This window comes from Pygoscelis adeliae, unplaced genomic scaffold (genome assembly GCF_000699105.1).
Source record: "Pygoscelis adeliae isolate BGI_AS28 unplaced genomic scaffold, ASM69910v1 Scaffold11, whole genome shotgun sequence".
NCBI classification, from domain to species: domain Eukaryota; kingdom Metazoa; phylum Chordata; class Aves; order Sphenisciformes; family Spheniscidae; genus Pygoscelis; species Pygoscelis adeliae.
Window position 1 is genome coordinate 1866922 of NW_008824059.1, and position 18586 is coordinate 1885507.

The following is an 18586-nucleotide window of genomic DNA, read 5'->3' on the forward strand; positions in this document are numbered from 1 at the left end:
AGCCGCCGCCCAGCCTGCACCGAGCATGTGGCAGGCATGCAGGGCGCTCCCACGCTTGGTAGGAAAAAGCTCAGCACAGGGGTGGAGAGTCCCCCTGCAAATCCCCATGGGTCGTCCTTAAGCAGAATCCCCCCCAGCCTTACCCGCACAAGCGGCGAGAGCCGAACAGGCTCAGGAAGGATGGGAGGAAGGCTCACATCCACGGACCTGGGACCTGCACAACCCTTTGCTCCCCCTCCCCACACCTGACCCTGCCCTAAGGACCCTTGCCCATCCCTCTCTGCTTCTTCACTGCCCTGATGATCACGTTCTCCTATTTGTGGCTTCCAATTAGCCTTCTTGTAGCTAATCACAGCAGCGGGGGCTACCCTGGGCTGCCCCAGCACAGCCAGCCATGCCCTAAGCAGAGCAAACCCACGGCAAGCCCGAGCTGCCTGCTGTTTCCAGCTGAAGCTCCAATGCCTCCTGAGGGCAACTATCGCCCAAACCTGACTTTCAGGCACTTCCCACGTCAATCCTAGTGACCAAAATGACTTTTTTCCACCTTTTAATATTCTCCTCCACAAAACTCACATCCTGTCCACAATACTTCTGGCCAAGTGGTCTGCTTACACAGGCGGCTGCTGACACGTTTCCCCACGTTTATATAAACTGCCTGTGCAGATGAGCGTCTAAATGGGTGAGGAGGAAAATCCCTTCCCACCGCGTCCCCACCGGCAGGACGGGGGTGGAGGTGCCGATGCACAGACAGGAGCTCAGCCCTGCAGCGGAGCCGCTTGGTGCGGGCTCTGCACCGCGTGATGTAAGGAGCTAAGTTTGGACAGGAGAAGTCCCACGCTGGGCGAACCTCACGGATGATTTTAGCCGGTGAATGAGTAAGTGGAGGTTATGTTCTCAGCTGAAACCCCTGAAGCACGCGGGTGACAGCAGCAGCATGCAAGCGGGGAGAGCTGCACTCAGAGCTCAGGCATCTCCCTTGGCATTTGCTATGCTGCGGGCGGCAGAACCTGGATCCAGTCCGTGCTGCTCGCAGAGGGATGGTGCCGCATGTCTCCCAGTCTCCTCCCAAATCTGTTTTCTCAGTCATAAAAATTATGGCTGGGTGCCAAGTTTCGGGGTGGGGGGGAGAAAAAAGTCCAACACACAGCAATATTCAGGAGCATCCAAGAGGATTTTAGCTGCATGAATTCAAACCAACAGCTTGCCTGTTCAGATAAATGAATGACTGAGCCTGATGAAAACTTGGGGATCAGGTCAGGAATGCGAAGCTGAAACAGAGGGTCTTGCTGCAGCTCTTCTTGGGTAAAGAATTCAGAGACCTCCTGCATCCCTGCAGCCTCTCCCTCTATGTGTGTGGGGAGGCTGGGGGAGCAGGGCTCAGAGTCCCCACTGTCACCTGCCTTGGGAAATTCTCCTTTTCTGTGCATGGCCTGAACTGCGCATGAGCCATCCGAGCGCGGGGACGCAGCCTCCACCTGGCCCTGGATGCCGATGCCAGCAGCGACTGCCCATCTTCACCAGGGAGAAATGAGGAGCAGGAAACACATCCCGAGCGCTGGTCTGCAGTGGCACTGCAGCGACGGGGCTCTGCGCTGGCCCTCCATTTGCGCACAGGCAGGGACAAGTAGAATTGTGTTTGCTGGGACACGGGTCATGCATTAGCACCAAGAAGGCTGCTCTGTACCCCCTGGCACCGTGCATCCCCTTGCCCACCCTCTCATCTCATCTTCAACAACTCTTCAGGGAGAGCCGAGCGGGCAGCCCAGGGGAGGGTGGGCGAAGCAGCGCAGGGCACTGGCACTCAGGCACAGCCGCAGCTTGCAGCGGGCAGCTCCCAGGTGATCTGGGAAAAGGACCTGAGGGACCAAGGACACGTGTGACACCATCAAACTCTGCCCCTGGAGGGGCCCCAAAGGAGCAGGGCAGGGCAGGACATTCGTCCTCACGCTGGCTGGGTCCTCCCATACTTAAACCAGGCACTTCCAGTCTCATCCCTCCTCTCTGACACAGAGGCTGGGTTCACTTGAGCATTATGAAGGCAAAAAGCAGTAATACCACAAAGACCACCAGCTTCAGCGTGGCACACAGAGCCTCCCCTCCCACCCAAATCAACAGCACCCACTGCAGCGGGAGGCAACACAGGGATTGCCGGGGAGCAGCAGGCAGGGAGGACCAGGAGCAATCTCACCCCGACCGCTAGTTTAAGGCTGCTGTGAGCATGTTGTGAAACCTCACCTAGAGCAAACCCACAATGCTGGCACTGGCACAGGTCTCGGGAGGGCTCTCCGGGGGCAGGCTGCTGCCTGGGGCAGCGCGGGGCTCCATCCTTCCTTTCTTTCTTTCAGAGAACACAAGGCACCAACATGTACACCTTTATTTCAATGTAACGATTGCAGGGGAATTCAAAGCCAAAACCAAAACAACTTCTCCAGCACTGGCAGCTCCAAGGCTGATGTGCTGCTTTCTGTGACAGCTCTAACCATTTTCGTTAAACCACACAGCACTTGCTTAGCAGCTGGACGTGGCTCCTGCTGCCTAATCAGACTGCTCGCAGTCAAACTGGCTGACATCCAATGTTATTGTTATCAACAGCTATTTGGGGACCCAGCTCCAGTGAACACAGTGTTATCAGGTTCCTTCGGTGGGTAAGTGCTCATGCTACAAGAATTACCGCTAGTGCCACAGGCCAAGTGGGCCTTGCAGAGCAACACGCTCTCATCGTCAGGGAGCATCATCCAGCAGCCCTTATCAGACCCGCCCTGGCTGCACACAGTCACATTATTTTGCACCAAAATAGTCATAGAATCATAGAATCATTAAGGTTGGAAAAGACCTCTCAGATCATCAAGCCCAACCGTCAACCCAACACCACCATGCCCACTAAACCATGTCCCTAAGCGCCACATCTACTCGTCTTTTAAATACTTCCAGGGATGGTGACTCAACCACTTCCCTGGGCAGCCTGTTCCAATGTTTAACCACTCTTTCAATAAAGAAATTTTTCCTCACATCCAATCTAAACCTCCCCTGGGGCAACTTGAGGCCATTTCCTCTCATCCTATTGCTAGTTACTTGGGAGAAGAGACCGAATAGTCTATATTTAGTCTAAAATAGTCACCTATTTTGCATCCAAAAAAAAAAAAAATTTTTCCTTTCAAAAGGAGTGTGACTAGCCTGACTCCCTCCCAGGTATATTCAGGTTTGGTCACAGCATCACTACAGCCATCAGCCTCTGCTGGCTTGGAGAAAGAGCTGGGAGATGTGCCTGCATGCTGGGGACATCTCCCCATTTCCCAGGATTGTCAGTACATGGAAATGCTCATGTACTTGGAGAGGAGTCACTGAGTCCAGAGAGCAGAAGGGAAGAGGCCAGCCATCTCCCACACCGCTTGCCAGCTGCTGGCTCATCCCACAAACGGTATACCATGCCAAGGCTCTTAAAATCACAAACTGAATTGAAACACTTTTGCTCACTTAAAAATCCAACGGAGTCTGGAGCTGGTGATGGAGATGCACAAAGAGCAGAGTGGATATGCACAGACAGGGAGGAAAGACAAGGGGCTATCAGAAGCACCCACCCACCCAAGTCCCAGGGGAAATGAAGCAGCACAGCTATTTACAGACATGCCGGTAACTGTCACGTCGTAACTAAACCAACAGCCTGTGCAAAGCTAACCATCTACCCACAGTTTTAAGAAAAAGAGGGAACATTAATTCCTGTAATTATAGCCCACTGAACTTGGGAGGGGGAAAGGAGTGAGCAATTTTTCAAGAGCCCTATTTACAGACCCGATACACACCTCAGAGGATAGGGAAAAGTCAACAATAGTCATAACTCCACAGAGCGATGCTATCAGAAGTGCCTGCAGTCTGAGATGCAAATACCCAGCCTCGGGTCAGACTAGCTCAGACTGCACTGGCTCCCATGTCCTGCTGAGGCACCTCTCTTTGCTGCTGCCCTCAGCATCCCATGCCCCACCAACACAACAAATTGGGCAGCTCTGACTGATTCTCTTCCCTGCGGGGAGCTCCACGCACTTGCCAGAAGTACTCAGAGTGGAGACATGCCTCTGCCCTCTCTCCAGACTCACAAGGTCTTTATTTAAACGAACTGCCCCGTTTCACTACGTGACGTAGCTCGGGGGCTTGCACACACTGTTGTACCACAGCACTGGTCTCCAATAACAGATCTCATCTGTACTCTCCTCTCCAGCTCATTGATTAACTAGCTCTGCTATGAGGACAGTGAACAGAAAAGGTCAAATGCTCCAAAACTCAGACTCCGTGCTTGCACAGATCAGGATCGGGGCAGACAGGTTTTGCCTTGGACACCACAGTCAGATAAAAGCCATATGAGAGCCGTTACCTGGACCAGATGGGCACTGTACCTTAAAAGAGAGAGATTTTCCTTTTTTGTTTCCTTGGTAGTAGATAAGAGAGTTCAGAAAACAGTATTTTTCAGCATATAGAGCCATAAGATAAGTAATGAGAGTTCAACACAGCCACTGAAATTAAAGTTACATCGACAGCAGCAGACACAACTCCCCACGCAAGGCACCCTCGGCTCATGTGAAACGAAGAGATGTGTTTTCAAAGCAGCCCGATGCACAGAAGTGTTTAAAACCCTCAGACAGCTTCAAAAATCACCACCACAGCTTTTCTCCCTGGCAGGGGGAGGGAAGCAAACAAGCAGAACAGACTCCCAGGAGCCATGGCTCAGCCCGAGTGATTTCCACGCAGCTGCTCTGCTACCACTGCTCTCCAGAATCACATTCTCCTGGAATTAAGTTATGGCACACTTTGGAATTAAAGTGGTTTGCAAAAATCACTATAATTCTACTCTGTAATAACTCCTGTGACATAATCTTACCGTAGCAAATGGATTTCTTGCAGACCAAGAAAACCCTGCACCCAGACGGCACTGCCTCCCCCCATGCACTGTTTGTTTTGGAGTGTGAGCGGGCGCTGCTAGAAGGCACAGAGAAGCTCTCCGCTCCAGCACCACAGCACTGGCAGCAGCAGAGGAACCCAGCTGAAAAAAAGGGAATTTGGTCACTTTGCCACAGCCTGGATGCCTTTGCTGACGCTGCCAGCAGCAGAGCTTGGTTTCATCTGGGAAGGGGGTGCTCATCCCATGGGAAAAACAGGCTGACACTTCAGTCAGACGACAGGCACGGCCATGCTGAGCCAGGCCTGCAGAAGGAGGGTAAGATCCTGTACAGCCCACGGGCACGCCATCTCCCCGCTGCCCGGCTCATCCCCACTCACCGCCATGTACGGCCGGCACCCTGCATCCCGCGTTTTGGCAATGGAGTCCACAAGCTGTCCACTAATGCCAAAGTCACAGAGTTTAATATTTCCATTTCTGTCCAGAAGAATATTGGAAGGTTTGATGTCTGCAAGGGAAAGAAATTTAAACCGGCAAGTCAGGGCTGGAGGTTTAAATTTCAAGAACAGCAGCTGCAGAGAACTGACACCGGCAGTGCCGCGCAATCGCCCTCGCCCCTTGGCATGGGGCGGGCAGGGGGGGGCGGGGGGGGCGACTGGATGCGCTCGCCGCCACTGAGGATCCTGACCGGGAGCAAGAGGAGATGGAGCCAGCCCCAAAGATGCCGTGTGCCCAGAGGCAGACACCCAACCACCTTGAAATCATGCTTTTATGGAAAACCACAGACCGAAGGGGCAATGAAACAGCCACTGGGGACATATTTGTGCAAGACTTGTACTCACACTCGCTGAGGTACACATGCTAATTTAATCACACTTTGACCTGAAGCAAAGGCCACTTAAAAACCTTGCAATTGTTTTTGTGGGTAAGAAGAAAAGGCATGAACTCACCTCTGTGAATGATTTTCAAGTTTTCTTTTAAGTGGTTTAGTGCTTTCACAGTCTAGGAAAGAAAAACAGATGAAAAGTAAGCAAATGTCATAAGATCCGTGTAATTATCAAACTTTTGGAGCTCCAAGAAGGAGGAAAAAACATTTATTATGTTAAGATATCAATGCTGTAATATGCCATGTAATAAAAGCATTTTTCTCCCAACCTTTCCTGCAAACAGAAGGTGATATAAGAGAGGGCATGTGCTTAACTAAACACATACCACTTGTTGTAACCTGGAAAGATGACACTCTGGGAGAGGGGAGCAAGGGGTGAAGTCAAGCAATTTCTGATGTTAATTATCTTGAGTAATACCTTATTTTAAGCCCTATGCTGTACTTTTTCAGTAGGTAACAACTGTTCCCATTCCACTGGCTGAGCAGCAGCAGTGTGGGGAGCAGCAGAGGGGGCTGTTCTGATTTAACCATTCACCATTAAACGGAAGAGACACTTAGGGAGCCTGATTTCACAGGACAATTAAAAAAAACCCTGAAAGTTCACCTTTTTAATTCATTTTGCTTCTGCTGAAAAGATCATTGAAACCAACAGCCAAAAGACTGCCTTGAAGATGATGGTAAAAGGGTATTCGTGTTGTGCTGCAAAGCACTCTGAAGCTGTGCGACTGTAAGGATGAAGTCTAGCACTGAGGAACAACTCCCAGAAGACTGGTCCTTCCTGCTCACACAACCGCATGCTCAAGTGCTTAGGTAATTAAACGCTCTGGCAGGCTCTGGGGCACCTGAAGTGCTGTCTCCTCCTCGCCACCCACCTTGCTCCTCCAGTGCAGGTTTCCGCTCCGGCAGCAGAAGCTACTACATCTCTCTGAACAGCAAAGCATCAACTGAATTTTAGACAGGCCCATAGAGACTGGATGGCCTCCTTGGGCCTGAGCTTGAGTCAGCAAAAGAAAGCCTGCTGGACTTAGTGACTGAATGTTGGTTTAAATCCCAGCTGACCCTGCCGGAAGCTTCTGTCCCCACCCTCAAGTGGGTGAAGCAGAAGCTCACAGCTCTTCAACCTGAAGTAAAAGAGCTCTAACATGAAGGGTGGTTGGAAGAGCACACCGAGCTGTGGGCTGCAGCACATACCCCACCTGAACATGATGGGCCAATGAGGGCAGTGCGCATGTAGACCTTCTGGACCTGGAAGCCCTCAAGGTCTAAGATACTCAGGGCCAGTTTTCTCATACCAGAGTTATTAAATGCTGTTCCTCATTTGTTTTCTAGAAAAAGGTGGACAAAAACAAACCTCAGTCCACAAGATCTAGTCAGAACCTGTCTCAGTTCCTAAAGCCAGTCTGTGCAGAGGACGTCCCTCAGGAGCTGCTGGGGCTGGGCTGCCTTCAGGTGCAATATGAAGGAAGGAGAGTGGTGTTCAACAAGGAGCCCACCACCTCCCGCATAGCGCAGCTGGGCTTCACATCCCCGGATCTGTTGTGGGTCATGGATCAGGTATGGAAAATTTTAGCTTACTCAGTCCATCCCTCATCCCCAGGTCAGAAACATCCGAGGTGGTCATTTCCCTGGCTAGGAGTTAAAGCTTTGGTGCACTTTCACAGCACGCTGTCTGCACAGGGTAAGTAGAGAAACTCCCTTTGAGAGCTTCAAAACTCAACAAGTCTCTGTCCAAACTATCTTCATCAGGCAAACACCTTGCAAGGTCTGTCTGAGCCAAAATGTGGGCCAGCATGTCTCTAATACCCTGCAAATCCAGAAGAAAGGATCTCCTTTTCTTTCCCCCACAGAATTACATATAACTCCAAGCAGACTACCCTGGAAGGACAGACCTTACCCAGCCATCTCTCGTCTATGTCTCAGGCCAGTAATACATTTAGTTGGTTGGTGGTCAGACGATGCATTCCATGGGCTGCAGAACAGCCATTGGCTGCCTTTGATAGGATTTTCAGTCTTGGCTATAAACATCTAAATACGTGACAGTGCCTCCGCTGTCAAGACAGCCTGTTAGTTGTACGAAGTGGCAGCAGGTCCAGGTAGGCTCAACATTTTATAAAGATGCCCCTAAGAAGAGCAAAGACGGTTTTCTCCCAAAATCAGGCACGGAGCAGAATTTGCCCATATCCGTTCAAGAGGTCACAGTTTGCGACTTGCTGAGCACCTCCCCATCACTCTGACAGCTCAGGACACCAGCTTACTGCGGCATTCACGTGCTGAAGCCAATACAGAGGCAGTTTGCCCGTCTGTCACCAACATGGCACGACTCCAACGTTCGCTCACATTTCCCCCCATTACTCCTGAACAGTGCTTCACTTCTGCAGCCCTTCATCTTCCAGCAGCCTCACTGAACTAATTCGTTTGGCTCGGCCTTGATTTTTCATTGGGCCAAGACTTCCAGGTTAAGTCAAGAAAACATCAATGAGGTTCTCCACCTGCTGAAGACCCACTTGTACTTTTGGGAGCCTACCAGACGTTTCTCTGGACTGGAGTGGTTCAGCATCCCTGCAGAAAGCCAATGGACCTGACAGATCTTTATGGGCAGCAGCAGGACAGACGTTTCGGGATACTTTTCAACACCTCTTCCTCCAGAGCCCAAAAGCAAAAGTTTGTTTTGCAGGACCAAAACTTGCCTTTGTGTTTAGACAACTAAGGGTTCATTTTGGCACAGCCAAGGATAATTTTACAGGGCTCCTTAAAGGGAGACAGTGGGCTCCGTGTAGCAGGGCTGCACTCAGATACCCTGCGTGGGATTCATCTCACTTCACTACACCACCTAAAGCACCACGAGATGGGAACTTAGCTCCTGTACAGAGGCACCAACCTCCCCCCACTGACTCGAAAGAGAGGGTAGGCGACTTACTGAGACCAGGCCCTTACTCTTAAAGAGTTTGGTGGGGTTCACATGTCCTGGCTATAAATGCCCCATCCCTCCTTCCCTTTACAAACAAGGCAAGAAGAGACAGGCTCATCTATTTTAGGCACCTTCCTTGGGATGAGATGATCTGTGCCTGGCTTCCACTGATGCCACCACCAGTGCATATGAAGTGATCCCAGAGGAGGGGGCTGGTGCCCATGCTGTCGGTGCCGACGTTCAAGCAGACAGAGCAAGAGGCTAGTCCTCGGGTCTCTTTATGAACTGATTACAGGCCCCAGGACCTGCTTTTCCATCATGCAACATGCTATGGGAAAGTCAGAATATACTCAAGGATCATTAAAACCATGGTGAAATACAACAGCAGCAGTTCTGCTGCACACAGATCAACCACTTCCCTCATGAATGAGTGAAAGAGATCAGAATTTTTCACATTAGCTTCAAAAACACACACAAAAAAGTTTAACAAAATACTCACAGCTAAAGTGATTTTGCCTAGGATTTCTTCTGGAATAACATCATCTAATACACTATATACATATTTGTAAAACTTATCAAACGAGGTAGACATGAGCTCCATACAGATCCAACAGTCACCCTGGAAAGAGAAAAGAATCTGTGTTACTGTCAAGCTAAAACAAGAAACAAAAATCCAGAGAGCATAAAGAGATCCCTTGAATCCAATGAAATACACTAACAGCAAGATGCATTTGACAGGAAGGATGGAATTGGTCTTGATTAATTTTAGGAATGGAAGACTCGCACCTATATGCACCTCTCCTCCATTCCATTCACCAGCAGAGGAATCTAGCTGACCAGCTCAGACCTGACATTACATTTTAGATGCCTGAACCTAGATGGATCCACATCTCAAAAACTGTTTGGCTCTCCAGAAGGCTGCAGGCACAGTGAGACATGGGCATGCACAGTAAGACTAAAAAAAAATCCCTTCAGTTTATGACAAACCTGCAGAGGACAGAAAACATTTCACACAACATTTGGAGATGGCATCTAAGTAAGAGAAAATGAAAATAAATCCAAGTGTGTGGGGGATTTTGTTGATTTGCATCTTACAGTTAAACAATTTAAACACAGAAAATTGTAAAACATACTAGTATCTGTGTTTAACCAAGCTAAGTTTAACTATCATAGGAGAATAACATGTCTTTTTATCAAATTGTCTCCTGAGATCTGTAAATTGACCTGCTCACAATGAATTCGCTGGGGATGAGAAATGGATCCCCACAATCTAGAAGGACTTCATCTTTTGTTTTAGTATGTATCTACCATATGGTGACGGACAGCTTAGCCATGGATCGATCTTAGTTATTTCAACTTTTTTGAACATTTTATCTCCAGTTGAGGATGACAGAAGGCTTTGCATGAGTTATTTCTGTAGACTCTCATGCACTTCAGGCAACTCTTCATTGCTAGAAATACTATAACACTAGAAGTAGACCTGTCCTCACCAGAAACGACATACTCATACCTATCTTCTACAGGCTACATCACAATGAGTGTAAAAACTGCATTAGCTGTCAGAAGCTAAGTGTAGAACGGAGCTGATTAGTCTGCATGTCTCATCCTAGCTAAATACCACCCAAAACACTTGTGTAAAGAGCAGCAGCTTGTGCAGGTAGTGCTGCCCTGGGCTGCCTGGGTGGTTCAGAGCACAGGATGCTTGTCCGGTTATGACTAAGCTGCACAATCCTGTGATATAAGCAGCAACAAATAGAGGAGAAACTTCCCCAAGTAATTATCCTACAGAAGGCAGATTTTTCCTGACCAGACAAAACACAAACCAACCAAACTCTATGTTAATACATGGAAATGAAATTAGGAAAAAAACCTAGGGCATGGACATGCTAGAAGTGTGGCAAAGCCCCGTGCTCCCATCCCGCACACCTAAGTCACTTCTGTTTGAAGCAATCTCCCGGTGCTCATGAGAGCCAGGAGCAATTCTCGAGTTATATTTAGATGATGGAAAAGCTTGTAGAGTCACAGGTTTTAAGGCCAAAAGGGCTTTTCTGCCACTCAGAATGACCTCCTGTGAAACACAAGCCAAGGAACTGCATCTGCCAAGATGCCTCCAGTCCAAATGCTTGGTTTAGCAGGAACAGAAGTGCCCAGCAAAGGTAGCGTCAAACTGCACGCTGGTATCAGCAGAGGCAGCGGTGCTACCCAGCTTGGTCTTGGGTTGCTCACACACATGCGAGGCTGTTTTCAGCAATACAGACAGCAAACTGCCAGGACGCGTTCCACGTGCCACCAGCGTTATAGATGTTGTTGCTTCAGTGACAGCGAATCCATCACTGTCTCCTGCCAAAGGAGGGATGCTGCCTCGGAGGGGAATGGAATAGAATAGAATAGAATAGAACAGAACAGAACAGAACATTTCAGTTGGAAGGGACCCACAGCGATCATCTAGTCCAACGGCCTGACCAATTCAGGGCTGGCCAAAAGTTAAAACATGTTGTTAAGGGCATTGTCCAAACCCCTCTTCAACACTGACAGGCTTGGGGCATCGACCACCTCTCTAGGAAGCCTGTTCCAGGGTTTGAACACCCTCTTGGTAAAGAAATGCTTCCTCATGACAAGTCTGAAACTCCCCTGGTGCAGCTTTGAACCATTCCCAGGCGTCCTGCCCCTGGATCCCAGGGAGAAGAGATCAGCACCTCCCTCTCCATGTCCTCTCCTCAGGAAGCTGTAGAGAGCAATGAGGTCGCTCCTCAGCCTCCTTTTCTCCAAACTAGATAAGCCCAATGTCCCTAGCCGCTCCTCATAGGACATTCCTTCCAGCCCTTTCACCAGCTTTGTTGCCCTCCTCTGGATGCATTCAAGGACCTTCACATCCTTCTTAAACAGTGGGGCCCAGAATGACACACAGTATTCAAGGTGAGGCCACACCAACACTGAATACAGCGGGATGATCACCTCTTTTGACTGGCTGCTTACAATAGAGAGAACGTCTCCCTTCTGAGAAGGGAGGATCTGCTTTCCTAGGAAGGGCTGAGCCTCCAGTGGGGAAGATGACTGTGGGTTCAGAGCCATGGGTAGCCCCATTTTACGCTGCTCATTTGGCACCAGGATTTTTACATCAGCACAAGGCAAAGCAAGAGCTAATGTCACTCACCCAAGGGAAACGGCTGCTACAAGCCTGAGCCCAGAAAACACGCATTTCACCCAAAATGAAATTCCATTTCCAAAAGGAAATGGCCTCAAGTTGCGCCAGGGGAGGTTTAGGTTGGACATGAGGAAAAATTTCTTTATTGAAAGAGTGGTTAAACATCGGAACAGGCTGCCCAGGGAAGGGGTTGAGTCACCATCCCTGGAAGTATTTAAAAGACGTGTAGATGAGGCGCTTAGGGACATGGTTTAGTGGGCATGGTGGTGTTGGGTTGACGGTTGGACTCAATGATCTGAGAGGTCTTTTCCAACCTTAATGATTCTATGATTCTAAGCAAAAGGGGCTGATCAAAAAGGTGCTGTGCTGGACACAGAAGCAGAGACACCATGGTGAAAGAGGCAAGTGCAGCACAGCGGGAAGAGGACACAACCAGCGTTTCAGAAGGCATGGAGAAAGGTGATCTCAGGCTGCTAGAGAATGAAAGATTGGCTATAGATGAATTTGGCTGAGGACCGGTTCAGGCTTAAACTGCAGAAATGAAATTAGGGAACACATGCAAAAAATTTCCCTTTTCAGCACTGGCAACAAATGCAAAGTACAGTTAAGGCACTTCCATATTATCGAGAGTGGCTCAGAGAAAGCAACGTGGATCCAGCGCTGGTGATGTGCATAAATCAAGTAAACTCGAACCACACCAGACCCTTGCAAGCTATCTGTAGTGAAAGCAAACATGGACTTGTTCTACCGGCTGCAGGATCATTCAAAACATTGCTTCAGTTTTGACCAGCTTTATATAAAAAAATCGGTACTGCGCTGTATTCCCATGTTATTGTACTGGGACTGCAGGGGATTGGATCTGTTCAAGAATACCAGAATACTAGTGACCGCCTGCAGCCTTGTATTTATGTCCAATCGCACCAATATTGTGAGTGTCTTCAGTCGCCCAGGTTACAACGGCTGGCGTTTGTACAGCAAAAGCAAACTGAAGTGAAACAACAGGCAACCTTATTAGAGCCATTATCGTAACAAAAGCTTCACAATATACTTTGTGCATCTGCGGAGTTGGGATGTGTGTGACTGAACACTCAAACAAGTACAATAAATCGTTATCCAATGTTAATTTAAGCATAAAAAAAAACCCGTACGTGATCAAAAGCTCCCAGAAAGACTTGGTTTACTTGGTCTCCTGAAGTATATGCCATATAGAAATCCTGGATGTGGGCCTTTATTGATCTGGTAATATAAAAATCTACCTGATCAACATGAATTCATGTCAGCAAGATCAATGAAAAAAGATGACAGACCTTTGCAATCATGCAGCTTCATGAAGGCTGGTGACGAGATTCAAAACTCTACAGGTTCTTATCTCTTTCTGGGACTTGAAAGGACTGACTTATTCCCAAAGTTGATGAATTTTACTGAGAAGAAAAAGGAAGACTGACAGGGACGACTGGGTACCGGTCACCCAGCCCCCTTTCTGATCAAATACAAAAAAGTGCTGATGTGCATGGGAAAGTTCTGCTTCATTGTGAATTGTGAGGACAAAACCATCTTCATGAAAGTTTCTCTTTAATTTATGCTCTTAGGTCAGGCTGATTTCCGATTATAAAATGACGAAAGAAGCATTTTAATTTTCTCTTCCCGTTAGAGCTATACTTCCAAAGAATATATTTTAGTCCTTATTGGGTATTAAATTACCAGATGCTAATGCACATCTTGTAGGCATTCCAAAAAATGTCCAGGAACACCCTGCGCATTTCATTCAAAATATTGCTGCCCATCTCCAGGACATACACAAAACCTGCTTAACCAGCAACTGGGATGCTTCAACGTCTCAATGCAGAGTCCTGAGTTCCCAGACGACAACCAAGCATGTCACAAAGATGCCACCCAGCTGGAACACAGCTTGACAAAAAAAGGACCTGGGAGTCCTGGTGGACACCAATTGACCATGGGCCAACAATGTGCCCTTGTGGGGCAAAGGCGGCTAACCGTACTCTGGGCTGCATTAGGCAAAGCATTGCCAGCAGGTCGAGGGAGGTGATCCTTCCCCTTGACTTGGCACTGGTGAGGCCACACCTGGAGTGCTGTGTCCAGTTCTGGGCTCCCCAGTACAAGAGGGACATGGTCATACTGGAGAGACTCCAGTAAAAGGCCACTAAGATGACTGAGGGACTGGAGCATCTCTCCCATGAGGAAAGGCTGAGAGAGCCGGGACTGTTCAGCGTGGAGAAGAGAAGGCTCAGGGGGATCTCGTCAATGTATATAAATACCTGAGGGGAGGGTGCATAGAGGACGAAGCCAGGCTCTTTTCAGTGGTGCCCAGTGACAGGACCAGAGGCAATGGGCACAAACTGAAACACAGGAGGTTCCCTCTGAAAATTAGGAAACACTTTTTCCCTGTGAGGGTGAGTGAGCACTGGCACAGGTTTCCCAGGGAGGCTGTGGAGTCTCCATCTTTGGAGATATTCAAAAGCTATTTGGACATGGTCCTGGGCAAGCGGCCCTAGGTGGCCCTGCTTGAGCATGGGAGTTGGACAAGGTGACCTCCAGAGGTCCCTTCCAACATCCACCATTCTGATACCAATACTGAAGGCTTATTACATTAGTGCAATGCAAGGAGTGGCCAACTTTTTATGCAAGTTGCATCTACACTAGGGAAAAAAAAGAGAATGTCATCACCCTCACATATCCTTATGTGACACTTTTCCTGTGGACCGGGGACTGATCATGGGGACAGATGTCTTGAGTAACGCCAACACAGCCAAAGATTTCCATAGAAATAGGGTGTTGTGCATCAATAGCAAAGAGAGCAAAAACCTTGTATCAACTGACCAAGGATACGTCCACAATTCACACCAACGTCAGCACCGTGCTACTGGCACATCCATACTAGATCTTCTCTCGTACCAGCAGAAGCTCCCCACGGGCTAATTTACCTGGCTTCCCAGGCATGTTTTGCAACTTGCAATGAATTTTTCATTGAATAATTTTATCAACTATTGAGCTTGTGGGTTTAAACTTGGCTCGGCTACACTCGCACTGCATAAGAGTCACTGTTGAGATCCAAAGTCAGACAAGGCTTTTTTCCTCTTCCCTTCGTGAGAGGAAAAGTAACAGGAACAGTTACTTTGAAAGACCAATTAGCGTGGTCATGATAACTAACCAAACATTCCCAGCCTCACAGGTACGGTCTCAAACTAGATTAGCTGTGAAGCTTCCAGCAGACATGCAAGAAAAGAAGATTTTTTTTTTTTTTTCCTCAGACCTAAAAACCCTCCGAACAGCAACACTCAGGGCAAGTCTCAGGGTTGCCCAGTGCAGTCCTATGGCTCAGCCCAACACTCCTCTCTTCTCACTAGAAAGTGACTCAAGTGAAGTCTTTGCAGAAACCCTAGCAATCATCTTTTTTTCTCCCCTACCTAGCAAGTACTACTTTGAGAGGTAACAAATGGACACGAATAACCAGACCTTCTTCAATACAGCATCTCTGATGACTGATGTGGAACGCTCTGTGTGCATTTACAGGAGTCGGGGCTCTCAATGGCACAATACGGAGAAACCAACTGGCTTCATGGGGCCAGGGCGAACCTCACAGAGCTCAACAAGGCCAAGTGCAAGGTCCTGCACCTGGGTCGGGGCACTCACCAGTACAAATAAGGACTAGGGGATGAAGGGATGGAGAGCAGCCCTGCCGAGAAGGACTTGGGGGTACTGGTGGATGAAAAATTGGACATGAGCCAGTAATGTGCGCTTGCAGCCCAGAAAGCCAACCGTATCCTGGGCTGCATAACAAGAAGCGTGGCCAGCAGGTCGAGGGAGGGGATTCTGCCCCTCTACTCTGCTCTGGTGAGACCCCACCTGGAGCACTGCGTCCAGCTCTGGAGCCCTCAGCATAAGAAAGACACGAACCTGTTGGAGCGGGTCCAGAAGAGGGCCACGAAAATGATCAGGGGGATGGGGATGGAACACCTCTGCTATGAAGAAAGGCTGAGAGAGTTGGGGTTGTTCAGCCTGGAGAAGAGAAGGCTCCAGGGAGACCTTATTGCAGCCTTTCAATATATAAAGGGGGCTTGTAAGAAAGACAGAGAAAGGCTTTTTACCAGAGCCTGTAGTGATAGGACAACGGGCAACGGCTTTAAACTGAAAGAGGGTAGATTTAGCTTGGACATAAAAAAAGACATCTTTTACAATGAGGCTGGTGAGATACTGGAACAGGTTGTCCAGAGAAACTGTGGATGTCCCATTCCTGGAAGTGACCAAGGTCAGGCTGGACAGAGCTTTGGACAATCTGATCTAGTGAAAGATGTCCCTGCACACGGCAGGGGGGTTGGGCTTGATGGTCTTTAAAGGTCCCTTCCAACCCAAACCATTCCATGATCCAATGATTTTATGATTCGTCAGCTACTGAATCCCTTCTGTAGCCAGTGTAACCAGGAATATAGCCAGTGGTGTAACTACCCCTTCTGCACTTTCCTCCAGGCCTTTCTCTTTCTGATTCTCTTCATCCTCCAGCCTTTACTAGGTGCAACTTTCTTCTCTATTCTGTTAAGCAGTCAGGCTGCAGACATGAAAACCATTTCAACTGCCACACATTACAACGTCAGTGCTCAGGGATTCTTTCTGTTATTGAAAAAAAGGTTGATTTTTTCTACTGAGGATTGTTAGAGAACCAAGTAATAGAGCAGTCCACTCAACAGCTGGCACTAGCAGAATGAAGGATGCTGTAACACCACGGGGAGGTGCAACACAGTGATGTGAAGGTCACAGCGTCATCAAAAGCAGGAGTGAGCAGAGCGCTGTCCCATGGAGGACCTGACTCCAGCACGTGCACTGTCTGGCAATGAAGCCCCCTACTCCATGCAAAGGCTGAAACGCCGTCTTCTACTTTTTCAGCTTTGTTCCTGTTTCATTAAATAGGCAATTTAATCTCATCTAATGGGTGCTGATAAACTCAAGCGAAGTCCTGTACCCAGCAATGAACTTGCAGTTTTTGCATTGTTACACATTACATTATATACACAGACATACATAATAACAGAAGGATGTCCCATATGAAGAACAAGAAGCAAATAATATGTGTCAAGATGCTGCCAGCTGAGGGACAAGCAAGACCAGTTCCCAGAGAAGACTTTCCTTATCAGAAAATGCTTGCTGAACAAGTGAGACAGCATACTAGGGAAAAATATTTGTATAGTATTTTTTGCCTTTCCAAATCAAACTTTTCATACTCATAGAGGCTGCCACAGTAACCTGCCTGTTTACAGTTACTTTCCTGACTGCAAGCTGGGATACTAGTCTGTTTTCAGAATAAGACCTTGAACAGTTTTGTCCAATTTGGTTTAGTACTCCCACTCCCCAAACCGTCAGGATTCAGGAGCTTAGCTCTGCTTCTCCGCATCAACAGCTCACTCTTCTGGAAAGGCTACCTGCCTTTCAAAACAGCCCAGCTTCCCTGCTGCTGTTCCTGAAACTGCTATAATCTTCTTGCCAATCATCTTATTGTGAGAGCCACCTACTCAACATTTGAGCTTCTCTACTCAACATTTAAACTCCTCTAAAGATGCTCAAATTGAAGTCTTTCATCTTTAGGAGCAGGCAGAAGAAGACTTCCCATCTGTAGCTCCATCCATCCCTGGAGAATCTGTATCCTGGCTCAGAGCAGGCGGTCCCAAGAGGATCTGCCTTTTGGAACTTATTTCCTTACTTTTCACCTTGAAATGCTGGAACAAAGAGCTTTGTTTGTACAAGCTTTGCTGCAGGACTTCCTGAGAGAGGTTCAGCCTTTAGCAATGTCCCATAAGCTCTTATACTCCAGGGGATTGTTCAGCAGTGACCTGGATCATTCATAGTTCTTTGGGAACAGATCTGTTAAGCAGAGTGGAGGGGTGAGACAGGTTCAAACATACTGGTGAAACTCTTTTTTTTCCCTTTCTGTGCTTCTCTGCTGTCATAGTTTCCTAGCTTTAAAAGATGTAATTAATATTAGAACATGTAATTAATATGACAAGACAGAAAACCTTATCCAAGCATACCAGCTCACCAGTGTATCTTTGAGGTACGTGACTTGGAACATCACCTTGGCAGTAACATACCGAGGAGAGGGGAAGGTTGCTTTCATCTCAGAAGCAAATACCACTGATGCTGAGGGTGGGGGGAAAGAGAGATTCCAGGGACCAACACGATATAACCCAGAGTGACCTTACTGAAGCTTTTCCCAGATGGAGCATGCAAGGAGCCCTGCCTGGCTGCAGAAGGACAGGATTTTTGGACAAGACAAAGGGTGCAGCAGAAGCTAGGCCGACATGTGGGTGCTGATCAAGGTAGGTTTTTATACTATTTATGTATTTATACCTACATCCTGGGATGTGCCTAGAGCTGCAGAGAAGTGACAGGCTTGCACAGCTCTGAACATGTTGCTCATCAGCAAGACACTGTCTTGCCTAGAGACTTTTCTTCACACCAGCTGACATCCTTATCATCGTATTTCAGCAAAGCTGGAAATTTTCAGCCAAGGCTGAGGCTCCACACTTCGTAGGAGCTCGTACTGTGTGAATGTGGACAATGCCTCCTGGCCCAAAATGGCTTCATGTTTAAACGGATAAGAAAAAACAGAGCATGGGAAAAGGAAGGATTATTATCCTTATTTTAAGGACTGAGATTTAAAGCCAGAGGAGTGACCTGGCAAAATTACAGAGGCAGACTCTGTAGAATCAGGAATTGACTATTCAGTCCCAGTTTTGGGCTCTAACTACA

At 48.1% G+C, this 18586-nt stretch overlaps 1 protein-coding gene across 1 annotated transcript in view; it reads right to left on the reverse strand.

Moving 5' to 3' along the window:
* The window catches only part of MAP2K4 (mitogen-activated protein kinase kinase 4), a 67519-nt gene that overhangs the window by 16111 nt on the left and 32822 nt on the right, over nt 1-18586 (reverse strand). Inside the window, exons 4-6 of the mRNA XM_009334055.1 lie at nt 9182-9301; nt 5839-5890; nt 5269-5396 (exon numbers count right to left, since the gene is read on the reverse strand). Of these exons, the coding sequence (XP_009332330.1) occupies nt 5269-5396; nt 5839-5890; nt 9182-9301 (300 nt within the window). The remainder of the gene's footprint in view (nt 1-5268; nt 5397-5838; nt 5891-9181; nt 9302-18586) is intronic.